Source organism: Strix aluco, chromosome 1 (assembly GCF_031877795.1).
Source record: "Strix aluco isolate bStrAlu1 chromosome 1, bStrAlu1.hap1, whole genome shotgun sequence".
Classification (NCBI taxonomy): Eukaryota; Metazoa; Chordata; class Aves; order Strigiformes; family Strigidae; genus Strix; species Strix aluco.
The window spans coordinates 140789189-140808172 of NC_133931.1; the positions used below are offsets into that span (position 1 = coordinate 140789189).

The 18984-nt window shown below is 40.8% G+C and overlaps 1 protein-coding gene across 6 annotated transcripts in view; it reads right to left on the reverse strand.

Annotated features, from left to right (window-relative positions):
- SKAP2 (src kinase associated phosphoprotein 2) overlaps positions 1-8089 on the reverse strand; it is a 122067-nt gene extending 113978 nt beyond the window's left edge. For 2 of the 6 annotated variants that reach the window (XM_074837823.1, XM_074837818.1), the window contains exon 1: positions 7920-8089. In XM_074837823.1, coding sequence (XP_074693924.1) covers positions 7920-7968 — 49 coding nt within the window. In that variant the 5' untranslated portion in view covers positions 7969-8089. The remainder of the gene's footprint in view (positions 1-7919) is intronic. The other 4 variants (XR_012624917.1, XM_074837833.1, XM_074837851.1 and 1 more) reach the window with 4 other exon arrangements.
- Between the last annotated feature and the right edge of the window lie 10895 nt (positions 8090-18984).

Sequence of the window (18984 nt, forward strand, 5' to 3'; positions counted from 1 at the left end):
TCTTCACTACCTGTACTTCCACACCATAGAAGCGCATGGAAGGAGCAGTCCCTGCTGTCAGAGAAAACTTCATCACTGGCTTAACATAAGGGGATGTTCATGCAATTTCTCTGACATTCCACAAAGTGAAGTTACCTTGGAACGAGAACAGAGCTCACGGCTTCAGTGTGACAGATTCAAGTCTCATACAGTGAACCTGAAACAGAAGCAGCAAATTTTACCCACTTCTCACCACTATTCTAGTCACTTATGTGCTCTTCCTTCTCCAGGAAAAACTTGATCTCTACTAGTTTAATGCTACACAGAAAAGGAAAGTGTAAACTACTAGTCACAAGCACTTTAGTGTAGACGTGTTTCTTTTATACTTCAGTAGTAGTTGGTCCACTGTGGAATTTAAAAAGGAATAAAAGATAAACTCCAAAAAGAAAACCCCTTTGATCAGACTCCTGATTTAAAAGCACTTTTATTAATCAGTTACCACACAACAAACCAAACAAATTATCCATTTCCATAAATTGTTTGTTCCTAACAAATTGAGCAGCTATTTAGTACCACACGCTGCAGAAACTCAGCTGTTTCCACTGAAAACACTAAAATTTCAAAGAGAAATAAACTTTGGAAACATATTCAACATGTCTTAACTTTTTTAGACTGCCTGATAGCTTGAATGCCCATATTTGTTGCTCTGTTTCTTAAAGCTCGTGATTTTAACTTTGTCTGAACCATACGCCAGAGAAATTATTTGCCTCCAGAAATAAACAATAGCTGCCGAACTGAAAGATCAGATTGATGATTCTCTCACAAATTGCTCTGTCAATACAGGTTACAAACTGACAGAAAAGGGAAGTCATGCTACAGTCTAGCTCTGTCCACTTCAACCAGCTCATACAGTTCAAAGCTTAATTGCCAGTTCATACAACAGTGAAAATCTAAAAGGCCATTTTAATGTTATTTTCATCTACATTCCTTTTACAAGGAAAAAAGCTAAGATTTATTTTGCTTTTCACTGTTAAAATATTTTGTGGCTCTCCTTACTTCAACATTATAAACAGACAACACCAAGTTTTCATTATTTGAAGTCTTTGGGGCTATTTTCTTTAATGAAGGCTGAAACTACGCAGATGGGCTTTTTTAAGAACGTTGTAAATTTTTAGCCCAAAGCAAGTGCTGCATTAAAGAGTGCTAATTATAACAAATCATAGCACTCTGCTGTTTACAGGGTTTAATATCGTGATCATAAGTCGCACTTAATAAACAAATGTATTTAGGACAGAACTACCTCATTTTTGTGTCAGGGTGGGCCAAACAGACTCTCATAGAAGCACTCAGACTGTGCCCTGGGTCTTCCTTTCTCCCCCTCCTTCTGTAGATAACCAAACTATTGTCCATCACATTATCAAACAGTTTGTCACTTCTTTATTACCTGATGAGTTCATGACATTCAAATGACAGAACAATTATAAACTGGCAATGAAATAGGTGTGTGTCCACTCACATAGCACGGCATGCACACAGTTCCCTGTCAGTGACCAGTGTCAGAGAATGCAGGCTCCTGTTTCGGGGCTGGACACACGTCTGTCATATGACAAGGGACGCTTGCATGGGATCACCTGGCAGATGTGCTGCCAGTCACACAAGAAGGGAATGGCAGGTCAGCAGAACAATACCTCCACCCACCAGCCTTCTCCCATCTCTCTCCTCCATCTCAAGGACTGAGAGCCAGAAGCTAGCTGCAAGCCAGAGAATTTGGGAAGGCAGGCCAGACTATTTTGGAAGGTAGCTGCAAGCTAGGCACATTTGTGCACACACACTGTCCAAAAGTGACCAACCTTAAACAGAATGACACATATCTTTCAGCTTTACATGGGCTGGCATTAGAAAGCAATTAATTTGATTTCAAAGTTTTCATGCAATTCATTAATAGGGAACAGGTCTGAATACAAATTACCAAGCAATATCTGTGACTGCCTGTCCTCTTGAATCAAAAAATATGAGGATTTTGCTCCTGCTCTCCCCCTTCCTTCCCAACTATATTTAAAAGTCTCTTTCCAGAGTTTGCTAAACTGTCTTTGAAAAAAATATATATATATACACACTTACACAGAAACAGAACACATGATGTAAAATAAAAGTGACTGACACACTAAGATGTCTAAAAATATCACATTGATCCAACCTAAACAAGTAGGTAAGCATTCCTTTTAGCACAAAGTCCTGGAAAGGATAGCCTTTAGAAACTGCTGTACCCTAAACCCCCAAAAGCAAGGCTATCTTGCCATGTTGCTACATACAAAGTGAGTACAACCACAAACGCTGACACTCAACAGTTTTGTTAGTCATTTAGAAAGTAGAAGTGCACTCAAACTGCTAAGACTCCTCAAAAGAAGTAAACAGATAAAACTCCTTTAAGAAGTCAAAGAAACACCATTTTATAATCGAGGGTATCTAATCTCAAATTATATCTAATCTCATTGGCCAAATAGTTGAACATCCTCTCTTTACATTGAAGAGGTGAGGAAAGATCAAGTTGTAACATATTAAGCATATCATAAAAAAACAACCCATACCAGTGCAAATCATGATCAAGTTACAAAGTGATTCCAAATGAACTATAATAAAAAATGTTAAGGATTAACCTAAAGATTTACACTGTATGCCACATCATGCTGCATCTATTGTGGTTTGTTGACATATGATTATGAAAGAAACGTAAACCCAGTCAGATGAGAAAGATAGACTCCACGTTAATTGAAAAAGACAAACTAAGTGAATAATGAGTATATAAAAAATAGCCTATGCCATTTTTATCACCCATATATGACACTTATTCTCAAATTTATGGCAAAGACAATTGAACTATGTTTCAAATCACTGGAGGTTATTTCTTACCAGGAATGCCTCTGTGCATTTTTTCACCTCACTGTTTCTATTCTTATTCCATTACTACTGAAATACATATATATTACCAAAGCTGTAAATACATGTCTACTTAGAAGATGTCTACAATAATCACCTTGGTTTATCTTGTAAAGATGGATTCTTCAGCAAGAACTAGCATTCGTTAAAGCCTTGGAAATGTGAAAATAATACTTTAAAACAAAGAGTAAAGTTTTAAACAACAACATCCTCTTAAAATTGAACCAGCCAACAAAGAGGAGCTATACTCTACCTATGTGGCTTTTCCTATGACTGGAATGTAAGGAGCAAGTCAAGCAACAGCTGACAAGGAGGTCAAAAAAGGGCATCAGGGGTAAATATAACTACTGTAGTGCCCAAAATTAAAATGCAAGCAAAATCAAACTCATGCACTGGATCCACCGTCTCAGAGTTTGCTTGCCTTGCCCTGTTCTGCATGCTATTTCCAGGATGCAACTAAACAAGTGGGTAAACAATATTAATTTGAAGAAAAAATTAGAGGAATTACATTGAAAAAAGGCAATTTGGACAATATGACTGAGCATTTAAACAAAATTAATATCTGGCTGGAAACAGTCTCTAGGGCAAGAATATTGGTTTCTGTTTAGTTTGGGGGTTTTGTTGAGCAGAACAAGGAAAATGGATATTGGGACTGCATATAAGGCTCCATATGAACTAGAGAAAGAGTTTTATTCCATTTTCATAGCAAAAATCTTCGTGACTTTTAAAATATGGATACAGAAGATTCAAACCAGAAATACCGCAACGTGTTAAAGGAAAAATAAATTAAAAAAGGAATAGGACCATTACTATACTCACAGGTGTCATGAAGATAAGTGGGAAATTATATAAATGATACATACATCTAACGATCATGACAGCATCAAAAACTTTTAAAAAATAAAGAGATCTTAACTCCAACTAAACCTCCATTACTAGAAAAACTCAATTTATTTTTTTTCCCGATCAAGATGACTGAAGCAACCAGTCTGATTTACATTATAGGAGAAATAATACGCCTTTGGGGAAGAAGCCAAAACTTAAAAGCATGCATCAAAAAGTAAGGAAAAATAAAAATGAGCAGGCATCCAACAATCTACATAACTAATAATAATTTGACAGCAAGGGGAAAAAAACCCAAATAAGTAACATCCCACTTTCCCAAACACCCACAAAAAAATCCTGAACATATAAACATGACAGAGGATACCTTTTCAAAAGAAGAAAAGACACAGTGGGACTAGGCTTCCTTCACTAAATTCCAAAATCTCAAGCATAATCTAGAAGGTGCAGAGACACAGGTAGGGAATGAATAAGCCATATACTCTACTACACACCTCCCAGGTGTAACAAGGGAAGTGAGAGAGCAACAAACTTACTTTCTCCTCCCACCAGAAGTTCAACTCATGACCAGAGGACCCTGTTTCTGTCTCCAGTGTTTCCCTCCCACGACTCGAACAAGTCAGAGAAGAGGGGATGGGATTGTGAAATCCCAACAACCCTCTGCAGTAAGCCCATTGCCGCACTGACCTTTCCCCTTCAACTTTATAGAAACAGCTTCCTCCTGTTTCCAGCTAATACAGTTAGCCCTGAGCTCAAGCTGTGCTTCTGCCTGGAATATTTCAGCACCACTGACATGCAACTATAATGACCCTGCCAGCATGTGTGACAGAATTTGTTTTTGCGTTAAAGATATAATATTGTTTAGGTTCAAAGTAAAGCACTCACAAGTCAGAAAGTTTCCTGTGCAACTTTAATTCATCCCCTGGTGTGTTTATTCCTATTATCGCCATGTTTAACTACAGGAGCACTTAGTATGTTTTCCAGTAGGAGCCCTACTTGTTCAGCATAGTGGGTGGACAGTACTCCAACAATCAATCAAGGCTAAGCAGGGATAAGGAAATCCATATGATCACTTCTCCACTTGTTGCAGAAGTTGGAAATAGCAGACAAAAAGATCAAGGACAGGAGGAAGAGCACAATATTTATGAGATTTTTGTATCTGTCACTGCCTCACTGCTATGTGAATATCAGGCTAAAAAAAGGTGCTTGTCGCTAGTCATTAACTGCATGTTCTCAACAGAACCTAATATGAAGAAGTGCCTGGCACTCATAATGGCCACTGAATATAGACATCCAACTCACATTATTTTCTGGAGGAACCAGCACAGCATGGAGGCAAGTGAATTTGAATTCTAATTCTGTTCCACCATTGATTGTTTTTTGCGACCCCAGATCACATCTTGTTTATTACACTAATTTTACCAACGGGAAAACAATATTCCCTCATCTCAAAGAGGTGCTGAATCAATACTTGCGAGCCATTAAAATAATACATTAAGAAGCACCCTCGAAGAAGAGCATGAAGAAATTAATAACTATCTACTCACTGCAGTCTTTGTATTGTGTAAGGATTGCTTAATGAATAGTAAAGATATTACAGAGCTCCCTTCCTTCCTCCATTACCATTCATCTTCACTACATGAATAGTTTGAGCAAAAAGAAGCAGGAGACTACATAATTAAAGATTACGAGAACCTAAACATACCAGTGAAAGAACTGCTTATACAGTCTGAACTACTCTAGTTTCTAACTTTCATGCACCTGACTGGTAACATTAAAAAAAAAAAAAAAAAAAGGAAGGAGAGGTTAACATAACATATACAAACTGTAAAAAGTAATGCCGTATTTTTTTAAAAAAGGAATTGGGTTATTGAATTTTTACATTGTATAACCATAATTGTCCTTATATTTGTTTCCCTCTGATAATTCTGCAGGTAAGGAGTAAAAGTTACAAACTCTTAGTTGTTCCTCACCCCATCTCCACCCTGCTAGATTTCTGCTTACTCCATAATTACACTGTCATAAAATTAACAAGTGTCAAGCTCATTTTGCATTAAGTCCCAAAATAAAATTGCATGTGAATACAAATTAAGTTGAAAATATTACCATTACAGTTGTAGAGATGTATTATGTAGCAATTACATTACCATAATAATAAACCAAAGATTTAAAGATCATTGGTAAACCACTCCGTTCTCCTCTTAATTTCAGTTCTATAGACAGCACTAAATAAACCATCTTGTTTTCTTCCAAAAAAGCTGAAGCTGTACACACTGTACAAACACTAGAAACTTGTATATAATTTAGGCCGTTGATCATAGGGACTCTGAAAGAATGTATTTCCTTGAGGGAAAATAGGTGTTCTCAGTTTCACTTCAAAATACAAACCTTTGTATCACTCTTGCCATGGGAGACTGGATAAAGATGGGGAGAAAGACAAGTTGTGTAAATGAGGCACCATGACAAAAACCAAATCAGTCTGGAATGATCACATCTACATCACACCCTACCCCCAAAAAAATCCTAAAAGCACTTAAAACATTGAAGAGTTTCAAGATCAGCTTCACCCAGTGAAAACAGCTCCGAAACACACACAGAGACGCTTCAGAGGATCACAAGGTCCAGAATACAGTAATACCACAGAAACTACCAAAAGGCTCTCTGAGGCTAATTTTTTAATGATTAAGAATCTATGCCATAGAAGAAATCATCAGAAGCTTTCCTTTTTTCTTGTGGCCTTTTGTGCAGGTGTTACTACAGATGGTATGATCTGCAAATAAGGTAGTTACAAATAGTAGTTAGGAAAACACTTAAGACAGTTGGCAGAAGTGCTTTAAAGACCAGAAGACTGACTGGTAAGAGCAACGTATTTCAAGCATTAACGCTTACAATCAAAATGTTTAAAAAAAGAACAGTCTCCAAAGGTGAAGAGCTACGCTACACTATAGCAGGTGCCCAGTCATGTAATTGAGTACTTCATCAGAGGGAAGATTCTGAAAAGCATGGGTAATTTGAATGGCATAATCAGAGCCACACAAGCTCCTGTGGCAGAAACTGAAGTTCTCAAAAGCAAGGTACTCCCACTGAAACTGAAATTGTTTCAGGACAGCAAAGCCTTCTGAGTTTTTCATAAAGGTAAAAGAAATTCCAAACTGGAAATACACAATTTGTTTGAATGGACAGCAAAAAATAAGTGTTAAAAAAATGAAATAGAGATCTTCAGCATAAAAAACATCACCAGTATTTTTAAGTCTCTACTAACACTGCTGCTACCAACTTTTCATGGTGAGAAATCATCCCACTCCCATGCTCCAACGTATCCGTGAGAGCGTGGACAGTCACAGTTAGACGTACTTAACTGATAGGACAACATGCCAGCACTTCAGTAACATCTTAATTCACTTCCACATTAGCCTCAACTGTTTAGCAGGGAAGGTTTTTAATTTTTTCAGTTAATTCGGGGAAGCGGCCCAGCTGGCGCCAGCACAGCACCCGACAAGGTGTTTAACTCCCGACAGGACCTGCCCGGCCACTGACACACCTTGGAGGGGAGAAACTTTCTCCTGATGGCTCAGCGGTTAGCTCAGCGCTCAGGAAAGGGCCACGGGGCCTCCTGGCCTCGGCTTCCGTCCACACACGCGTGTCAGCCGAGGGCTTCCACACCCACGGGGAGAGGTCCCACACCTCACCCCTTCCCCGAGGCGGGGGGGCTGCGAGCACCCAGCCGCAGCACGACGGCCAGGCCGGGAGCCAGACCTCTCTCCTTCCTCCTTTCGGGTGCGCCGAGCAGCCGTGGGGAAGGGAACACAGCACCGCGCCGGAGCGCGGCCGCCACAGGCGACAGGGGGAGGAAGTGACCGGAGAAGAGGAACTGGCGGGGAGGAGAGAACCCCCGAACCCACGGCGCGGAAGCGAGCGTCCAGCGCCCACCGAGGAGCGCTCCGCCAGCGCTGCGGCTCAAGGAGCCGGTCCCCCCACACGGTCCGGCCGCGCCGGCTACCCCGGCCCGTCACACCCCCCGCCGGCCCGCCCCCCTCGGCCTCCCCTCCGCCCTGCTCACCGCCCGCCCCCCGGGAAGCCCTCCCCCCTTCCTTCCCTCCCTGCCTCCCTCTCTCCCTCCCTGCCTCCCTCTCTCCCTCCCTGCCGGTGGCCGGCCGTACCTGCCAGGAGGCTGCAGACCTCCTCGGGGAGGGCGAGCGCGCCGTGCATGCTGCGGGCGGCGGGGGGCAGCCGGGCGGCCGGGGACACCCCGCGGGCGGAGCCCGGCTGCTCGTCCCGGCCCCGCCAGGGAGGAAGCGGAGGCCCCGCCCCCCGGCCGCAGCGGCAGGGCCGCCAGCCGCGGGGGCGGAGCTTCGCGCCGCGGGGGCGGGGCTTCGTGACGCTTTTCCCCGTCCCCCCGCTCCCCCCGCCCTCCGGCGTCGCGCATGCGCCTCATCCCCCTCCCCATGTTTATACTCGCTGCTGGGTGTCGTCGTCCCCCCCCCCCCCAGCAACGCCCCCGCCACGAGGGACTGCCTCCCACGTGACCGCTGCCAGCAGCCATTTTGCGTGAGGGCATCGTGCAGGCCCGCCCCTCTTGCCAGAATCGAACATGGTGCTCAGGGTTAGTCCTCTGCTCGCCTCCGCCCTGAAGCCCAGGAGAAGTTGTCTATTGGATAAGAATACCCGGAAGTTGCTCTCTGATTGGTCCATTGATTGTCCCGCCCGACCGTCAGGCCTTTCTCAAGCCTCCACTCCTAGGGGCGGGCGGTTCCCTGGGTACGAGGAGTGATACATTTTGAATCTAGTTTCTTTCACATATCTTTCCAGCCTTCATTCGTAGCACGGTGCTGGCCGTAGCTCACCTGTTGGCAGGTGGGATGGCGCTGCTGAGGAAACAAGGGAGAGGAGGTTGGCCTCGGCATCCAGCAGGGCCCCGCCGGTTCTCCCTCTTCCCTCTGGGGCTGCCGTCATTACCGGCGTCGGGGCTTGGGACAACAGACTGCAGCCCAACCTCCTGCCACAGCTGTACCGATGTACCAGTGGTTGCAGTTGGCAAAATAAAGCCAGAGGATTTGAGAGAAGGAAATCGCATGCACACGAGGCATGTAGTGAAATGAGAAACGGGAAGTGAAGCAGTGGGAACAGGCCTGTTGGTGTTGGCATCTGTTAGCACAGATGTGTGGGCAGAGGTAGGAAGAAATGCTGTTCCTAAGCAACACAGCTGGGCTGCTGGAAGGGCTGACTTTGTAGAAGTTTTGCTTATGGGGCAGCTTTGGTATATTTTTCCTACAAATCCCTAGTTGTATGTATTTGGAGCACATCAGTGATGTAATATGTTTAGTGTAGAAATAGTCAAAGTAAACACTTAGCATGTGCTTCTGTGACCTTGGTGGTTTTGGCTATATCTATGTTATTACTTCAGAAAGTGTTTGTGTTAGAGCTGCAGCTATGTTAGCACATCTGTATATCATGCCAGTGTAGAAAAAACAGCAAAGAAAAGAAGTTACATTTATGAAATTTCACCTTTATACTGCTCTAATTATATTAACACTTGTGACACAGCTGGCAGTACAGCTGTATCAGTCAGGTATTAAACAGCTTTGTACTTCTGCTTGATGTAGCTGTGCCAGCTGAAGTCTGCAATGTAGATGTGGTGTTAGATTGTATTGTTCTCCTGACCTCACATCTCTTTTAATTACATGGAACAACTCAGTTCAAATACATCTGGGTTTTCAAAGCATTGCAGCTTTATTACCTGATTTTATGGCCATCTTGACTGAAATTCAAGCAGTCAACTAACTGACCTGTATAATGTTGCATAATGATTTTTATGTTAGTTATCTAATTTCAAAATAAACATGCACATGCATCTGGTTGCATATGTGTATAAATAGGTCTTGCCTCTTTGTATAAATACCTACTGCTCTTCTGGTACAAGAATATGTTTGATTAATTTTTCTGTGGTTGGCAAGGAGGGCTCTTTGGGCTTATGTTAAATTGCACATTTCAGATGTGCAGTCTTGGGAAGCTGCCATAAGGAACAGAAAAATGGCTTGTAGTCTTAACTTACTTGCCCTTTTTCAGGTTAATCATAATCCTGCTTTCTTGTGTTGACTTTACGGCTCCATCCATTTCTGTTCCAGAAATGAGTCAAGGGTGTCACTTGAACTCTGTTGTAGTTTTTGTTTTGAGATCACTTTTCCTGATAATTTATTCCATATGTTTACCATTTGTGTGAGCTTTCTCTGAGTTTCAGAACATAAAATGAGAAGGAATAACTTACCTTTATTATTTTCCACTCCCCATACTCTAGTCACCCTGCTTTTTCCTACTTACTTTTTTTCTTAAAGACCTCCTTGTTGTTGCACTGAAGACCAGCCCATCACACAGTTAGCAAGATTTGTGACCCAAGCCTATTTTAAGCCTTGTTAAGTTCCAGATTTACTCATAGTTCCCTAATTTTTAAATCTACCGCTAATAGGAAGCATAATTCAAAACAGATCCTTCACTGAAACAAGTCTGGCTTCTGCACCATTCCAGCCTGGTTTCTGAGGATTCCACAGCTTGTGCCTCATCGAAACCAGACACACGGCTTTGCCTAATCAGGCCCATAGATCAGGGGTTCTTGATGTGTGGGTAGCAATGCCACAGGGAGCACACAGAAGTTTATTGTCCTTCTGTGTGGGGAGAGCTGTGAAAACAGGGAGTTCAGGAAGAATAGCCTACCTGAATCTGCAGAGAACCTACAGTAATGCAGATGTAGGAAGAACAGAGTTTCGCATTCAACATATCCAGTGTACTGGGAAATCCAGCATTTTCTCATTAAATGTTCCGCTTCTCTGCAGCCATGCTTTTAAAACTTAGATTCTAGGAGAAGAAGGAAACAGGACCTGTGCACAGCTGCTGCTTGTTCTCTACATGTCCTTTAATAGAAAATTAATTGGATTACAGTGCATGCTCCCTGCACTGTTTCATACAGGCAGCAGCGGCCTTGTTGAGCTACTCTGTGTTCTCATCTGTTCATCCAGTTGGCTGGCTGTCTTCTTTTGACAGACTAAAAAAAAATAGCCAGTTAATAATTGGAATTTTTCTATTTTTTAATTATTTAATTACATTAAACAGTAGTTGACAAAGATTTTTGGCATGCATATTTATAGATGTTAAACAGAAGGAGCACAGATATAAAGAAACACAAAAACTGGATTTAAAAAAATCAAAATAATGTTATTGAATGACAGTGCTTAAACGTGGCAACTCTTCATGCATTTTGACTGTGGTCACTGCACTGAAGAAAAGCTGTGGTGCCTCTAACAATGGAAAAACATATTCTGAATCCTTTGTCCTCTGGCAAAACGTCATTAATGTTTTCTTAGGATTTACTACTACTGCTCAGATTAAAATTAGTTCCTCACAGGCAGAGATACATTCAGCAGTTGTTTTGAGAATAAACTTACAAATTAACTTTGAAGTGTAAAGAAGAGCTAGTACTTCATGTAACAACTCATTAAGATTTTGTGTATCCTCTAGTATTCAGAATCCATCTCCCTGAAAGCTTCCTATTTTGCTGTCCTCTTACAGACATTTTATACAGAAACAAAATCTTTGAAGCATTCAAATAATGTTTGCACAATTGGGTTGCATTGGCTATACTTTGTTAGGATGTGGAAACATGGTCTAGCACTTGGAATTTAGCCCATGAAATTCAGCCCATCAAACATGAGCTGAACACTCTCTTCAATTTATGGGATGCTTTGATGATCACAAATGGAGCTAAAATGTACTCAGAGAGACTGTAAAGTTTTAAACATCAAGTGCTCAGTTTTTATTGGGTTATATGATGAAAAATTGTTACAGCAACCTATTTTCTACACAGTTTGGAGACTCTACTGTCACTGTTTCATGTTCTGAGTTACAAAACTGATGTACTTCTCTTTGTGAAGGTGACCTGCCATTAGCAAAGTACTTCCCAGGTTGGTATTGTCTTGTTCTGAATGTTGCTTTCTGTAAGCCTATCATTTTGAGACCTCAGCCTGAGGATAACAATTGCCAACAGGTTTGAAAACACATGTCAAGAAACACAAGTCCTTCCTTTCCCTTTCCCTTTCCCTTTCCCTTTCCCTTTCCCTTTCCCTTTCCCTTTCCCTTTCCCTTTCCCTTTCCCTTTCCCTTTCCCTTTCCCTTTCCCTTTCCCTTTCCCTTTCCCTTTCCCTTTCCCTTTCCCTTTCCCTTTCCCTTTCCCCTTCCCCTTCCCCTTCCCCTTCCCCTTCCCCTTCCCCTTCCCCTTCCCCTTCCCCTTCCCCTTCCCCTTCCCCCTTTCCCCTTCCCTTCCCTTCCCTTCCCTTCCCTTCCCTTCCCTTCCCTTCCCTTCCCTTCCCTTCCCTTCCCTTCCCTTCCCTTCCCTTCCCTTCCCTTCCCTTCCCTTCCCTTCCCTTCCCTTCCTTCCCTCTCCATGTTTTCCCAGCTATATGACTGAAGAGAGGTACTGAACTGAAAAAGATTGAGAATGGTCTCCTAGATCATTTTCTGTGTGCAGTATCGTGACTACCTGCTCAGCCTTCAGAACTGTAATTTTTGATGCTGAAGTCTTTGTCTTTCCAAATATGGAGCAAAAGGTCATAATTCTTCATTTTTGTACTTGAATATAGTCCAACAATGTCTAATTTTACCTAAGAATTACCTCTGGAAAGAATTGATGTTTACATTATCAAAACTATAGGATAATAAATATTACTTTGAATGATGTTTTTCTAAGCATTACATGTTGTGGGAAACATTTTTGCATAAACATATCACAGAATCACAGAATTGTCTAGGTTGGAAAAGACCTTGAAGATCATCCAGTCCAACCATCAACCCAACATTAACAGTTCCCAACCACACCATATCCCTCAGCGCTAAGTCGACCCTACTCTTAAACACCTCCAGGGATGGGGACTCCACCACCTCCCTGGGCAGCCCATTCCAATGCCTAACAACCCGTTCTGTGAAGAAATACTTCCTAATATCCAGTCTAAACCTTCCCTGGCGCAACTTGAGGCCATTCCCTCTTGTCTTATCACTTGTTATTTGATTAAAGAGACTCATCCCCAGCTCTCTGCAACCTCCTTTCAGGTAGTTGTAGAGGGCGATGAGGTCTCCCTTCAGCCTCCTCTTCTCCAGACTAAACACCCCCAGTTCCCTCAGCCGCTCCTCGTACGACATGTGCTCCAGACCCTGCACCAGCTTCGTTGCCCTTCTCTGGACACGCTCGAGTAATTCAATGTCCTTTTTGTAGTCAGGGGCCCAAAACTGAACACAATAATCGAGGTGCAGCCTCCTGAGCATCCATTAGTTTGTGCATTATCTGGTATTTCATTAGACAAAAAATATTCTGTATCTCATCAAGTTCAGTGTCTTGTTAAAAAAAACTTTTATTAAGAAAACTCGTATCACATAAAGACTTCAGAGTTTCACTAAGATCCTGTTTTGAGGTGATTTTCCAGCTGGACTGATTCAAATGGAACATCCTGAAAGTTAGTTTTGGCACAGGTGTGAGATGTCAGTGGACATTTTGTCTTCCTAAAGTCTGTGAAAGCAAGCCAAAGATAACTCCCCAAGTATCACAGAAGATGATCTCTGTTGCTCATCATACAAATAGTTCCAGTGAAGTGTGGAGACAACCAGCTGAATAAGAGTTGCGAGATTTCAGCTCATACTAAATCCATTTGTTCCTGTTTGTATCTAGCCCTTTGTTCTTAGACATCTTAAAATTAAATACTAAAGGAATAAAGACTCTTTCTCTCCCCATTTCTCCTCTTCAAGATGTATAGAGATGCCCTGATGGGTCTTCTGCAGCTGAGCATGGTTTTAGGAAGGAAGTGGGGAGGGAAGCTCTGTTTGACTGGAGTTAATAATTAAATCTTACATAAACTTTTATTTACCCCCTATATAGCCTCGATATCTAATGAATATTTTGGAACAATGAAGAGTCTTAATAACTCTGAGGTGAGTAAACATGCATAAACATCCTGTTGCATTCTCCAGAAGTAAAAGCAAAACATCATTCTTTGAAAGGTAGATGAAATAAAATCTAGGTTCCTCTAATCTAAATTTAGTGTTCTTTGTAGTTCTTTCAGCCTTTTATTATCAATGATATAATGCATTGAGTCATATTTTAAGCAAATTATACCATAGGTAATGAAATTAATGAAGAATACTTTTCGATGCATTTCTATATGAAGATCCTATGTCCTTTTCCTGTTGCAATAACATCACTTCAATCCCCTGTGCCGTAAGACACTCACCAACATCTGAGCCACTGTCTTCCTTTTTTCCCTCCATGCCTCTTACTCCATCGGTGAGAAAGGAGCAACATTTTCTGTCAGTTTGGAGGGATTGCTGTGCTGTGTGGCCTGTCAGCACACTTCTGCTGGTTGACCAGCCTGCAAGCCAAACAGAATAGATACCCGCTGAGCCCGAGTGGCAGTGGTGTCCTTACCCTAGCTCTCTGTCCTTCATCCAGCAACTGCTTTTCAGTAAGTTTTTAAAAAGGTAGTATCTGAAGGCTGTATCTACCAGATATAGCAGCCAGATTTTAGGGAGAAATCAATAGGTTTCCTTGGGTAATCAAGCAAAAATTGATACTTTGGAGACTCAGAGGTAAATTTGACAATAATTCACAGAAGCCTTGAGGCACAACCAGCTTAAGTATGCCTGTCTGCTAGCATCATGTATTTTGTGAGCAGCAGGACAATCCCCTTTTCAACATTCCCTCCTCTGTACATTGTAGAAGGAACAGTAACAATAGATTTGCAGGGAAAAAAAGGGTTTCCAGAGTTGCAAAACTTCCCTGTGTAATGCTACATTTCCCTTCACAGGGGAAATAAAAGAGTCACTTTGGTTTAAAGTGGAACTGAATCAAAATCAGGGTAAAATCTAAATAAAATTTCTGCAATAAGCTATGGAGTACTGGCTTGCAGCCTCTGAATTGACAATCTTTTAACTGAAATAAAGACAAATAACTTCCTAAACAAGTGATGTTTCTTAGAAACACACTGAGAGCCTTCCACTAAATATTAGTGAAGTGGTAAGCTAAGAGTTAAAAAAGTTAAAAGGAGCTGCTGTGTTATTTTTATTTTTAAAAAGTCAAAGTGCACTTCAGAAGAGTGCTTCCATCAGCCTAAAAACATGAATATATGACAAATTATAGTCTAGCTAGCAAGAAGAGCTAAATATTACATCATATGCATAGGCATTAGCTCTCCATCTTTCTTTTTAAACAACTCGAATGATTTTTTGTGTTAATGTGCTTAACTCGGTGTTTTTCCTTGCATCATTCTTAGCTTTTCTGTTACAATTTTTTTGCTACTCTTACATGATTGCTACAAACAGCTACAAATCTGGGAAGTATCATAAAATTTCAAATGAAATAGCTATTTCTGTTGTTTGAATTCAACGTTGTTTCTGGGAAACAGAGATGAAAATCTTCAGGCTCATATAGAAAGGATTGGTCCAAGTGAGACAGATGTATAGGCTCATTCCTTGCCATGCAAACTCCTTTTCTCTGCAAGAGGAACATCATCAATTACCTTCTTTAAAGTGATACATAGATATGTAAAATATCATGCCAAATAAGAAGCATTTGTTGTCTCCGCTAGAAATTGCATTTTATTAAAGTGCTCAACTGATAAACTTCACCTCGATGGATTTAGTTTAAGCTGTGAATTATTATTCTGTAAAATAGAGAACCTTGAAAAACTCCTGATGCAAATACACTTTATTTATAAAGTGTCTTCTGGGATATCACATGGTTTACAGTGAGACTACTCAATTAATAAAATAGCTTTTCTCAGCAAGTGTTTCTACAATAATGTCTGTAAACTACAGTGTGCCTGGCTAAAAGTATTCCAAGACAATCATAGCAATATGCTAAAGGGGGCAAGCAGACCCCAAGCCAATATTGTCTTACTTTTTTTCCTTCTTAATTTAATAAAAAGCTCTGAATACAGAGACTGATGGGTTTTCAAGTTCTGACTGACGGGTTTTCAATTGATCTTGGTACTTTATAGCTCCTGACACTTGGGTACTAAGCACCTTACAAACCCAACCAAAATAGAAACCTTATGAGGTAAAGAGGAGTTATTACCCCCCAGGCTGCAGAAATATCACCCAGGAGAAGTGGCTTTGCCAGGATGACAGGGGAAGTATGTGGCAGCATGTGGAAATCAGCCAGATCACAGAAATCCCAAACAGGTACATCCACTGCTGGGTCATACCACCCTTCCAGCAAACCACCATAAAATCCTTTGGCTGTCACTGGCTCACCAGAAGATCGTTAGATTCATGTCCTTCCTGTGACAGGTGTTATATATAGACTCTTTACAATTCTTCAGTCCCAAACTGGTCATTTTGGGACTACCCTACATCCCCACCAACTGGCACAGTGCAATCCTACTAGCTTGGCAGAACTGCCTTCATTGCTGTTTTCACAGCTTCTTATCTTTCCCACGCATGAGCCTGATGCTAACATAATCAATGCTGTTAACAGCTAAAAAGCTGAAAATGTTAGAAGGAAACTGATATGCTATTTTTAATTTAAGAAATCAAAGCATGCTGTGTAAGACTCCTTCCACAGGATTGTGTTTGCATTCAGTGACATCTGTATGGATCTTCCCATATAGGTAGCTCCTGGTTTCAACCATGACATAGAGAACCACCTCAGCCTCATCACCCATCTATCCTTCGTGTTCCCAGTCAGGCTGCTGACCTGAAAACCAGGTGCCAGTTCTGTAGTGTCTGCTGAGCAAATGTCTCCATGATGTATAAAGCATATAAATCCATAAAATACGAAACTGTTGTGCTTTCATCTTACACTGCTAAGCATTAAAGATTCAACATCCTAGACCTAGTCACTGACAAGTAAAAGAAAACAAGGCTAGGGCACGGAAGGCAGACCTAGGGCTTCCCAATCAACTGCTGGTAAGCTTGATTTTGCCTAGTACACTGATCCATCTTACCCATTTCTGCTTAAAAGTTTATCAATGCAATTATTCCTAATGAAAGTATTAAATACACTGCCAAACTCATGAGCCAGAGGGCTGTTTTTTCAATTTTTCATTACTTACTAAGTAAATTAATTAATGCAAATGAAACTCTAGTGTCATAAAATCACATTCTGCTCTAATTGAAGACAATGGCAAAACTGTCATTGACCTCCATGGGAACAGGTTCAGGCCCATAACTTTCATATATTGTACATTAACCGACATAATCAGAAATACTATCTTCTCCCATTAAAATGATATATAGATATAGCATGACAAGTAGCAGCACAGGGACTCATGTGATGGCTGTAATTAGAGGTTTTTAATGACAGGTTAGGTATGTTTAATATGCAATTCCACATTGCTGTTACACTATCAGATTCTATTCAGGATCTTTACACATAGCATAACTGAATTCAGAGGCAGATGAATGTTCCCGATATTTCAAATTCAGCAGTTTTGCTGATTTAGCACCTTCTGAAGCATGCACCATGTGGTGAACAAACACTACAAGCAAAGATGTTTTCCACTGAGATTTGTCAGGGATTTAAAACATTAACACTTTCCTGCTCTCCTTACAGATAGAAAAAATGTTGCTTTCTATTTAGATTCCAAGAGCTGTGCAATCATTCTAATAGGTATCATTTCATTATCTCTGAGAAATGTAGGTGTGCAGCCAACTCCACATATTAGTTAATAACCAATCCATTACTTGATTAACTGACTTATATGAAGAAAGTTTATCATGCATAGATTTGCCTGCTTGGAAATAAGTCAAAACAAGATATTGAAAAGATGCTTTTTTCAGGTTTCAATATCTTACAGAAAAATCATTGTGCCAGATTGCAGTGAAATATTCTGAAGAATAATACATGCCTTAAAAATAGCAGATACTATAAACACCTAAAAAAATGTAAAAATAACCCAAGGCACCACTAATTAAGCATGAGTCAGTGCTTCCAGTAAATTCATGGCAACTGCAAGCAACAGGAAAAGAGCTGTCTATCTCAAAGCATTGCCAACTTGTTGTAGAGACTTCATGCAAAGGGTTTGAACATCTCGTGTATATAAGATTGCCAGTTCATATCCATATATACAGTTGCCTTCTCTTAGGATTTTTCTTTCTTCCCCCTAGTTATCAGTAACTTCTTCAGAAAGTCAGCACTGCCTGATATAGTAAGATTTAGGAATTGATATATGAGCTGATATGTTTCTTTTCTTGACATAGTGTTAGGAGTGTATTTTGTCCAGGAAGCCTGAAGCTAAATATTCCAGCATTCAAGAGCCATGCAAAAGATTCTTGGAAACACCTGCACCTTGCAGTTATGCAAATGCCTTTGAGATATGTCAGAACACTGTTTATTTGTACCACATCAACAGCATGTAATCTGAATTAATTTTCACATTCTTGTCCTGATCGGACAGGGTTCCAAATATAAAATGGACATATGTGAGTGCTGTGTGGTTAAAGAAGTATTGATACTTTCCCAAAATTACCCAATAGATCTTTGCTGGCCAATGATATGCTTAAACTGAGATACCTTTGTGAGTTATGTATTAACAACCCCAATTCACAGGCATACATTGTTTAACAGAGATGCATCAAGAGATGCATCCAATAGTGATGTGAATGGGTTGAGTCAAAGATATATCAGTACTAGAGTAGTATCACAGTCTTCAATAAATGCAATACATCAATGTTTCTCAGCACTGTCCTGCATGACAGCCCACACCTTGGGATGAAAATCCCTGCAGGCAGGTCCTTCACTCCTTCTTCAGCAAAATCAGGTCACTTTGAGAGCAGAAATGAGGTGGAAGAAACTATGTTCACTTGTAGTCCTTCAAAACATTACTAACTTTTTGTTTATAAGGTTCAGTAACATAACAATAATAGCTTGTGCTGGAATCAGCACCAGAGAAGATTCAGACTGTATCACCTGTACATCAGGAAGGCTGTGGCAAGATTTGTTCATTTCCTATGTTGTGGCTTCATGACCTACAGATCTGAAGATTGTATTACTCAGAAGATTGTCTTTTTTCTCTCAATCTCTGTCTCCTCCATATGTATTTTTCTTTTAGTTGTGCAGTACTAGCAAAGTAAAACCTTGAGTAGATGGCTTATCTGAAAGCAGGACTGTAGGAGGAGAATCTGTTCTGCCTATTTTCCATGCATAGAATCATGCAATGGTTTGGGTTGGAAGGGACCTTTAAAGATTATCTA